Here is an 11,295-nt window from a genome sequence, read left to right on the forward strand (position 1 = left end):
GAGCTCACTTTGTAGCCCAGGCTGGTCTCAAACTCAAAACGATCCTCCTGCCTCAGCCTCCCGAGTGCTGAAGGGTTATATTTCTACAGTGATCAAATATTAGTAGGCTCAGGGCTGGGGATGCAGCTCAGTGTTAAAGCGCTTTCCTGTCACATGCAGTGATGGGTCTGAGCCCCAAAACTGGAAAAAAAAAAAAAGGAAGAAGGAATAAAGGAGGGAAGAGAAAGACAAAGAACTGATAGTCATATATTTTTATAATAGTTACTAACATTTCTTGGAACTGTATACTTATTGTTTAGTTTTATAATCTATGTATAATAAAATTGATGGTAGATTCTATTAACATACAATTATCATTTACTTCAACATAATGAGCTACATGCTGAAAGCATAACACAGGTTATCAATTTTAGTTTCATGTCCAGGTTATATATACTTCTACTTAATGAAAAGAGCTTATTTTACATGCCTCTGATTCAAATCTATAGGCTTCGATAAAAAAAATTAGTTGTAGATCAGAAGCTTTACCTAGAAGTTAAAAAAATCTTGGCCATACATTCCAAAAAGACATTTAATGTAACATTTTCCAGAATGCACCTCAGAGGGTAAAAATATCCTTTCTCTGTTCTAAAAAAGACAAACGTAGAAAACAACCACCCTAACTAGATTTTCCCTTGCCGGTCACCTACAGCCAGAGAGGGTGCTGTACGCTTCAGACATCAAGAATTGAGGACACTAGAAATTCGAAATTAATGACACAAAAAGTCAAAACAAGAAGCTCATTTTAAATCAAACTAGTATGAGTTCAAAAATTGAGGTTAAAATCTTTCTTGGCCCAAGCTTCAGCAATTTAGAGCCAGATTCACACAGAATAGCAATCTGATTGAAAGCACCTAACCGGTACCCAGGGAAATCACCCTCCCAGGCTTGTTTCCCCATAAGGACAGGCTACTCCAAAACAGGAATTTGGCTTACAGTGAATTATCAAAACTTTTTTTTCTCAGTCAACTAAAAATAAATCTGACCGTTCACTCCAGAAATCATTTCAAATTCTGTGACGATAATAAAGTAATAACCGCCTTTCAGCTGGAAGACTTTTTTTTGCTGCATATCTAGCTGTGGTGCATTTTAATGAGAAACGATGACTGCGCCGGCTTTTATTCATCTGGCGGATTTCAGCATTCAGGTAAGGTCCCCCGGTCAGTATGTAAGACTCTGCTTTTAAGATTAATGACACGATACGTGTACCTGGACCACGTGCTATCACAACAAAGAAGTCGTTCAGTTAAAATTTTGTACACTATCAAGTAAGAGACCCAGAATTTACCAGATTTTTGGTGACTGTAAGGTGCCCTTGGTTTGCTTGAATCACAGATCTATGGCACGTGCATACAGTAAACTACCTACCTACTGGGGCATCACTCAAAACACCTGCCTCGCCAGAGCCCAGTCCCTCTCCTCTGTCACATGTTACCAAGAAGTGACGCGTGGTTTCCTAAAGTTCCGTGGCTGACGCTACTTTAAAAAAAAAAAAAAAAGTATGCCTCCTGACTAATTCTGAGAAATGCTTCTACATCCTTTCCTAAATTTCTCATCTGGTCACTTGGGAAAAATGATTTTACCAAACAGAAACCCTCATTGATTTTTTACATGTGATTTATCAAAGAAATGAAGAATTTAGACAAACTCCAGAATTCCCCTACCACGAACTTCTCCAAAGTGTACTCCGTCACAGGTCACTCCCTTAGCGGGACTGCGGCACAGTGACAGGATCTGAGGGGACGGGATGAGCACTTGGGCCACACACATCACGATCTATGTCTCAGGCTTCCTCACGAGTCTGACTTCTAATCATGCAGCAAAGCCTCGGCAGACTCCGGGCTTTGATGAGGAAGAGGGGCCGAGAGCCCTTATCATACACGGATTCAGCACAACTGAGGAGGGAAGCAGAGAAATAAATCTTCACAGGGAGAAGTCAGTCACAGAAAACGCCGAACACCTTTTCACCAAAGCTTTCCTCGTCAGAAAGCAACTTCTATAAAAATTATTGAAAATAAATTCTTCAGGGCTCCCTAAGAATCAGTAATTTCCACTTCCATTACACCGTTGCTTACTCAACTAAAGAAAAAAAAAAAAATGTTTTAATGAATAAGACTCAGTTTGCCAAAGTGTTTTCCACAAAACAATCCTCTTGAGATGTTCTAGATCTGTAATCAAGTAAGTCTGAAAAACCCTAAATACTTCAGTCACCTCCTGAATATGCACAGTGAACGCTATTCTATGAAAGGCTTTTAAAAAACCAACCATTAAAATTGTTTAATAGTTTAACTAAACATTTTGCTGACATATTTGGCCGCTACCTTAACACCTAATTAAACAATTTGGGAAATGTTGTCACAGAAGGTAGGAAATAATATTCCATCATTTCAGAAATATTAGAAAACAGTAACTATTCCCCAGGCCCTGGTTCTGATAGACACTAGAGTTTTAACCTCTAGGCAAAGCCCAGGGCCCGGGCTGGCCCAGAAACATTGGCTTATGTGTTTTAAAAATCTGACTTATAATGACTCCTATAAAGCCTCGAGCTTAATGTTTTTGTTTTCCATTTCTGCCCGTGTTTCTCTCTTCACAGAAGGGCCACCATATTACTGTCTGCCTCGGTTCTATATTTCAAATACAGCAAATATTTTATAAGCGATTCTTGGATCATAACAACCTTTTTTGCTTTTTAAGCCATGAATGATGAAAATAACAACTGCAGCCCTGCGGGTTTAGTGAACAAACCCATCTTTCAGTGTTCATTTTAAGATGTTCAGAAATGCGCCCTGAGTGAAGTCAAGCAGACGCTGGCTGCCGCTTCCCGCACAGGGAAAAGCAACCTGAGTGCGGAGGTTTCAATAGCTGTCCCCCTTTAAGGCCAACGCTGGCCCATTAGTCATGCTCCACTTACTCAGGAGAAGGCCTCAACCACAAACGGCCACTCCTGATATGCAAATGCACCACTTTCAGGACCTGCATGTCGCTGCCGCCGTCACTCAGTACTGGAGGGGGAGAATCTGTGTTCGTTCTATCCTCAGATCTCACTTCCCTCATTCACACCTTCTTCTACTCAGACCCTCACGCTCTCCTCGTCTGCGCAAACACGGGACCCTTCCTCAGGAACACAGAAGCCGTTTGTGGACAAGGGAAAAGTAGAACTGCTGGTCTCTGTGGTCACAGGAGCCACGATCCTGACATCCAAAGCAGCCACAGTGCGCGACACAGATGTCACAAGTCAATAAACCTTGACAGCTGTGCGCTGAGCTAATCCAACCGCTGCGGAGTGGGAGGGAGAGGTCAACAACCAGAGCTGACGCCTGGAAGCCCGAGACGCACGTGCGTGGGCAGAGGCGGGTGTCCTCAGAAGCCAAGAACGCGCGTCTAAGGTGGATGGGGAGAAAACGATGGTCGCATCTGAAAGCTTCTGAACAGACACAAATGATTCCATGCATGGGTGAAGAGTTGAGGCGTGACTGAAGTGGATGGGTCAGAAGCCAGTAATCAAGAATTATTACATAATCAAGATACAGGGTTCAAGGCACCGAACTAGGTCAAAGCCAACAGGCCTGCCAAGGCCCACAGTGATGTCAAGGTAGAGGTCAGGGGACTTCAGGAGAACAGAGGAAGGTGAGATTCCTGAGACCTGGGACTGTCATCCCCACACCTGGCTCCAATGACAGGATAGGAGAGGGAAAGAGAAGGTTCTTTCAAGTGGAAATGAGGGTGTGTTTTGATGTGGCAGCTTGAGGTGAAGATGACAAACATCTAGCTGGCAGTGTCTATCATTCAAGAAAGACAGCATGAAAAGAAAACCCAAAATATGTCACAAAGATAAAATGAAAGGAGCAAGTCTTATTCATAAAAATTCACCTCTTACTACCCTTCCCGAAGTACAAGGAAGATAGCATTTCAGAAGTTAGAGAGTATGAAGAGGATTGCTTGTGCGTAACTGGACTGAAAAGAAAAAGAAAATCGACTACATCAGTGGTAGCTATCTTCAAAAATTTAACTACTAAGACACAAGCAAAGCAAAAGCAAATCTGAGCACAGAATTATAAAATATTTTTAGGACTGATGAAATTTCACTTACTTTTTTTTAAATGTTGCAGAGAATAATGGGGAATTTAAATGGATTAGCCAAATATTTGCATAAAGACTGCACAGCCAACATACATAATTTTCCAACTATTCTGCTTTACACTGGGCTACCACGCTTGCCTTGCCAACCAGTAGATTTTCAGGACTGCCGCTCAAAAACACCATTAGCAAGCCCTCCCCGCCCCACACTCCCAGCTATTCCAGCCACAAGTTCCCCCATGCCCCTTCTACCGCATATAAACACTGACTCAGACGGAGCTACATCCTTATGCGGTCTCCAGCTAATGATATTATTGAAATGACCCTCGCCTCAGTTTCTTTAGCTATACAATGAGCTAACAAATTAGCTAATTAAATTAGCTCACAAAATGCCTGTTTGTTGTAAATGCAGGGATGGGGGAAGGAGGGCAGGAGCAGAGCAAACCGTACACCATAAATATCGCTCGTGGGCACATGAGCCCAGGGAATGAATGAAGTTGAAACGCTTTTAGTGTGTAAGTTGAAATAAGGTTATACCTACGTTGAATTGGTGATTACTCAGGTCAGTCGCTCTATAATCTCATTCAACAATAAAATCTTTCCCCAAAAACACTTTTACACAGAACAGAAAAAGAGCAGGTAGAATTTTAAAAGGGAGATAAAAACCCATGTTCTCGCTCGTGCTTCCTTCCTCCTCCCTTCCCCTCGACACCCCAGCTTCAGACACAAAGTTCCAGGCTCAGGGTTTCCAATAACTGGCGTGACATAAAATTATGGTAAGTTCTCACTGCCAAGAGAAACATGCTAATTTTTTTATTTTAAAAAATAAAAATCACTCTTTTTATTCTGACGGTTCCAAAATAACTGCGTACTCCAAGATTCCTAGAATGGCCCCTCCGTGCTTCCTGCATAGTGAAAACTGACAAATCTTTAACATAACGCGGTTGAGTCTTTCACCCCCTGTGTACGTATAATTCTTTCTGAAGAAGTCAAAGAAAACAAATGCCTTTGAGCAATGAAACAGACTGCCTCTCTCCGGGCCATTCCATGTACATGGGATTGACACACTGGGTGCCGAGGTAGACCCTAGAAGGTCTGCTTGGTCACAGTACGGTACTTGTAATTTCTATTATTTTAGAGTTCCAAGTCTCCAGTGTACCACAGACTTCGTAACTCCCCGTTATCTCTGTGTGCATGCACAAGCACACGCGCACACGTGCTCAGTACTAGGGACTAAACACTGGCCTTCCCACGGAGCTACTTCTCAGCCTTTTTTTACTGTTCATTTTGAGAGTGCACCTTAGTAGGTCACTAAATTACCCAGGCTGGGCTCAAACTTTCGGTCGTCCTGCCTCAGCCTCCCAGAGTACTGACATTACAGATGTGCGCTGTTACCTTAAACAGCTGCATTATCTATCTGTCCTCCGAAAGCATTTGCACCTACAGCAGGACTTACAAGAGGGCTGGCAGCTTCTGTCACTTGGGGTTCCCATGAAATTCCACTGTTACGGAGCACCACCAGGCTGAAGGCTCTTCAAAGAGTCCCGGTATCTCCATACTTGGTCACTTACGTTGGAGTCCCTGCTCGTCTTCCAGATCTCCCAGCATCCCCTTCCTGCTTCATTCAACATCTACTGCCTGAGAGCAGATACTGTACTGGACAGTACCACGTGGTCTCTAACCGGCTCCGAAGGAAGCAGATGTAACAGACTAGGAAGCTTCCACTTAGCAATGCTTCCACTCTACGGAAGAAATGTACCTGGGTTTCTGAATTGTGAGCTCTCCCGGGCTAGGGATGGGCCAGCAGGATCCCCAGCGCCGGGCAGCTCCCAGCTCATCACGGGATCACGGAGCGAAACCAACACCCTGCTAGCGTGCAGTGTGCAGCAACATGTGCTCCACAGGCTGGGTGCATCAAGCCTGCACGTTTCAACTTCTCATGCGCTCCCCAGGAGTGGAACCCTTCCGCAGGCAGACAAGCATCGGTACACTGTGACAGCATGGTCTCAGAAACACCTAGCAGGGTCATGGAGAGCAGGCTATTGAGAAAGACACCGCAAGCTGGGTGTGGAGGTGCACTCCTGTAATCCCAGCACTCAGGAGGCTGAGGCAGGAGGATCACTGTGAGTTCAAGGCCCACCTGGGCTACAAAGTGAGTTCAAGGCCAGCCTGAACTGCATAGTGAAACCCTGTCTCAAAAAGCCAAAAAAAAAAAAGTCCACCTCAGAAGAGAGTCTAGTTTAGCCAAGACTTTGGAGAGAAATGGGACAGGACAGGGGAGAGTATGGAGGGGTAGGGATCCAGGCAGAATGGGGAGAGACCCCAGGCAAAGGAGGCGGGCCCATGCGCTTTTAGGAGTTTGGGAATGCTGTTGTTACTGTCACACCAGATGCTCTGAAGCATTTACCTGGACAGAGAGGAAATACTTCACAAGATGCCATCTACGAGGGTCCCGTGAGAACTGTCTGCTCATATAACACTGTACACAGACACACGATCCCAAACGCTCTGCCAAACACTGCATTTCAAACTTTATAGTAATTTCTTTTTTTGGTGCCTGTGTTTGTTTGTCTGTTTGAAACAGAGTCTCACTGTGTAGTGCACGCTGGCCTCAGACTTGCAGCAATCCTCCTGCCTCTGCCTTCCGCGTGCTGGGATTACAGGTGTGCTCTATCACACCGGCTACAGTAATTTCTAACAGAAATGTCAGAATTCTTATGATGCAGTCATATTCCTTCATGGGGAAACTCTCAACTTAATAAAAAGTTCTTCATTCTCATAGCCTTTCTAAAGGAAAAACATCAAAATTATATTCTTGGGTGAGAAAAGTAAGGTCTAGAAAGAGTAGTACAGCTCTTGGATACATACACATAAACAAATACACTCATAAGGGGCTGGGGATTTAGCTCAGCGGCACAGTGCCTGCCTGGCAAGCGCAAGGTCGTGAGTTCGGTTCCCGGTACCGGAGAAAAACCAAAAAAAAAAAAAAAAAAAAAAAAATACACTCATAAAAGTTCTGAAAGCACCAGATGCGGTGCCGTCACACAGCACTCTCAGAGGCTGAGGCAGGAGGATCAAGGGTTCTCGCCCAGCCTGAGCAACTTAGAAACCCGGGGAGACCCTGTTTCAAAAGAAAAACTAAAAAGGAGTGGGGACCCAGCTAAGTAGGAAAGCCCTTGGTTCCATCCCCAGGACTACAAAAAAAAAGGAAAGGCATAAACTCTCAATATGTTAATAAAAGACAAAAAAAAATGCAGGGAATCTATGAGGCTTTTTTTAATCTTATTTTTGGCACGTCTTTTTCTGATATTTTTGCAAGCAATGATTTTTTGTTGTTGTGGCTTGGTTTTGTTGAGACCATCTCACTATGCAGCCTGGGCCGGCCGCGAACTCACAACCAGCCTGCCTAAGCCTGGAGGGCGCTGCACCACCACACTCACTGGTGCGTCTTCAAAAGCTCAGAGCTCTATGTCAATCAACAGACACTAAAGTTACAATGGTCACAAGACTGGGGCTCTAACTCAGGGGCAGAGCAGGTGCCTCCTACGCACGCGACCCTCGTTGGACGTCAGTGCTGCCACAAACAAGCACCGACTCCACTTAGTCTGCATCACTTCTTGGATGGCGCCTCCATGCTCAAAGGGGTCTGAGGCGTGCACAGCGTGGGCCTCACAGCTCAGCTGTGGCTGAGGAAGCTGACCCCACGTCGGGAGCGCTCTGGGCTTCCTTTCCGCTCCCGAAAGAGGGGTAACAGTAGTTCCGTTACCTGGCCACCCAGGGACAGTCAGGACTCGGTCTTCCTGGACCCTCTTTCCCGTCACTGTGCACTGGAAGCCCACTGTGGTGGGGCAGCAGATGCTAACTGCACTCTGCTTCCCCAAGTGCCATCAACTAAACGCCCCATCTCTCAGGCCACCAGCCAGCTTGGACTCAGTCGGCTCTTGGCATTGCTTCTTGTCCACAGAAACATAACATGGAAAAAGTAAAATGGCTCAGTTACTTTTCTCTTTTTTGAAAAGGAATATGCCGGGCATGGTAGCGCACACCTGTAATGCCAGCACTCGGTAGGCTGAGGCAGGAGGATCGCTGGGAGTTTGAGGTCAGCCTGGGCTACAAAGTGAGCTCAAGGCCAGCTGGAACTGCATAGAGAGACCCTGTCCCAAAAAGACAAAAGAAAAGAAAGAAAGAAAAGAAAAATAATATGAAAGATTGACTTTTAGCTTTTTTTTTTTCTTTTGCGGGTTTTTTTTTTGTTTTTTAGGGTTTTTTGAGACAGGATCTCACTGTGCAGCTCAGGGTGGTCTTGAATTCACCATACAGCCCAGGCTGGCCTCGAACTTGAAGCAATCCTCCTGCCTCAGCCTCCTGAGTGCTAGAATTACAGGCATGTGCTACCACGCCAGGATAACCCTTAACTTTAGAATAACATATAATTCACAGAAAGAGAAGAAATGCTTTTATCCACAACTTGAACTGAAAATTATTTTTAATGTATATTCTCCATGGTTCAGATGAAATGATAGTTAAATACACTTCAAAATAATCGTGCACAGCAGGGCATGGTGGCTCATGCCCGTAACCCTAGGCTGAGGCTGGAGGATTGCCTCGAGTTGGAGGCCAACCTGGGCTACACATCTAGTTGAAGGCCAGCCTGAACTGCATAGTGAGACCCCATCTCAAAAAAAACAAAAACCAAAACAAAACAAAAGAGATAACTGTGTAGTTCATAAGATGCTCACATCCAGCCAAATATGGTTGAATGGGGCACAAATTTGAGTCCAGCCTGGGCAATTCAGCCAGCTCAAATTTGGGCAGGGGGAGGCAGTGGATGAAACTCAGTGTGAAGGCCTTGGGTTCAATACCACCCAGTACCATGCAGTACCACCAAAACAAAAATATATGTTTTTATCTGCAGGAAAAGCAGACCCCCTCCACCCTCAGGTGAAAACAAAGACAGGATTATTTTCTGAGCCTGGCGCAGGGCTCACACCCGGGCTCTAGGAGGCTAAGGTAGGAAGACTGCAAGTCCAAGCCCAGCCTGGGTAATTCAGCAAGACCCTGTCTCCAAATAAAACTCTAAAAGGGGGCTGGGAGTGTAGCCCAGGCTGCAAACAAGGGCAGAGGGGATTATCTTCTGTCCTACACCCAAGCAACTTTTCTTGTGTATCTCAGAGCAAGCTTTTGAGAAGACAAAGCACCCGTACAATTTTACCAGGTGTTCTCTTTCTACAGACTGTTCTGTATTAGGTGTACAAGGCCCAGGTACTTAAATCAGGAACAGAAGACAAACACTACCCTTAACAGGATTACACAGAAAAGGCAACATTTACGTTAAGAGCAACCAAGGTGTTTGCTCCTACGGTGAAAACCGATGTTATCTTGATTAGTTAATTATTCATCCCAACACCCTGGCCTGGCTCCTGGAGGCCTTCATACCTTCTGCACCTCTAGCTGTGGGACATTCACAGCCACACAATAATGTGCTGCTAACAAATCTTCACTGCAGCTCCTAACAGAGCTTGGATTAAGTGCATGGTGTTACCCCTCCTTTTACCGATAAGCTGAAACCAAAAGAACTGAGGTATCTTCGAGAAAGAAATCTGAAACCCAGTTAGTTGGAAAGCCCCCTCCGGGTGCTCCTGTCCACGCAGTCCCACCAGAACAGCAAAACCCGCCACAACACACAGCTCAGCACATGGTCGCCTGCTTGTGTGGGATGTTTTCAATGGGACACACAGCATATCTGAACTGCTGAAGTGATCAAAGAGGACATTAGTCATACGGTACTGAGGTCCTTTGGATATTAAGAGTGAGAGCAGTGTTAATTTAATCAAATATCCTCTAATTTAATTTCGTCCGTAATTACCAAGATGACGGTACACTTGTAAATTAGAAGATAATGTAACTATATTCACTCCCAAAAAGTATAGGTGGAACTTGGGTGGTTCACTTTTTTCAACCAGTACATCAATAATGTATGAATCCTGGGGCTCAGGAATACCCCAGATGTGGGAAACCTAGTAAGTATGCGAATTCAAGCCAATTTTGGGACACAGAATGTAATACAGATCCTTAGTGTTTTATAGGCTCACATCCACACCAAGCTTTTTAAAAAGCTTTCACAGAAGGGAGCTTCTTTCGCGATTTACATGTTGGTAGCTGTTCCCATCAGCTGAGAGATGTTTCGGAATGTGGTCAAACCATATTGAATGTCAACTCCTAATAGAGGGCCGGGCTGAGGCGTCTCTGGAGGTTGACTGTTCTCATGGGTGGCCACTGCTCTTTTCAACCACTCTTTCCCTGAAGGGCTAAAAGGACGAAAATCCTAACTTCACAAATGAAGACAACATTAATGAAGAGGTAAAATACAGGCATATTTTATCTCCGCTTCCTCAATACAAAATTAGATTTGAGCTTGTTTCAAATTGTTGGCAATCTGCTATGAACATACGCATCGCTCATCCTTCCCCCAAGAGAAAGAAGTCATCCACTCCAGCTACATGTAACTCCAAATTCTTTCCTACAACTAACTGTGAAAACCAAAATACCAGTCCTTGGGAGGAAAAAAAAAGCTATCTGAAGAACTGGCAGACGGTATGTTTATGTCAACCTTCAGAAAACATGGAAACGTGCAGCCCCAGCTCACCAGGAAAATCATCACTTGTGAGCAAACTATTTTGTGACATTTTATGTCCCATGCATCTCACTCCGTACCTAGCAGCTCCGCTTTGCACCCGGTTGCCGGGATCAACCCCAGCCGGCCTCAAGAGCAATCCACGACTGGAGCAGAACAGTTCTAACACGCAGAGTTCCGCTCTTTGCCTGCAGCGTGATTTTACAAACACCTCAATCAAACCTATTTACCCCACCCACCGACTCTCTGAAACCGAGGGACTCCGGGCTTGGGATGCGTCCGGAGAACGGCAGCAGTAATTCCACAAACAAGCAAACAAAATGCCCAAACCGGGAACAAGCGCAGAACAAAGGAAACACAAGCGTGTGCACAGGAAACGCGGCGACTCTCCGCACAAATACCTTCTGGGGCCGCCGACATAGGTGAAAGTGAAGGTGGAGTCCGAGTACCTGAAATCTGAAGCGGAGAGTCTGGTTAGAAGGCAGCCCCGCGCGGCGTGCACCCCGGCCCGCGAGCCCGCGCTCCCCGCGGAGGCCTGGCCGGCG

At 45.2% G+C, this 11,295-nt stretch overlaps 1 protein-coding gene across 1 annotated transcript in view; it reads right to left on the reverse strand.

Annotated features, from left to right (window-relative positions):
- Positions 1-11,206, reverse strand: part of Parp8 (poly (ADP-ribose) polymerase family, member 8) — a gene marked incomplete at its 5' end in the record, with an annotated part of 184,106 nt that extends 172,900 nt beyond the window's left edge. Inside the window, 1 exon segment of the mRNA XM_013518449.1 lies at positions 11,152-11,206. Coding sequence (XP_013373903.1) covers positions 11,152-11,206 — 55 coding nt within the window.
- Between the last annotated feature and the right edge of the window lie 89 nt (positions 11,207-11,295).

Source organism: Chinchilla lanigera, unplaced genomic scaffold, assembly GCF_000276665.1.
Source record: "Chinchilla lanigera isolate Chin_1 unplaced genomic scaffold, ChiLan1.0 scaffold00045, whole genome shotgun sequence".
Lineage (NCBI taxonomy): Eukaryota > Metazoa > Chordata > Mammalia > Rodentia > Chinchillidae > Chinchilla > Chinchilla lanigera.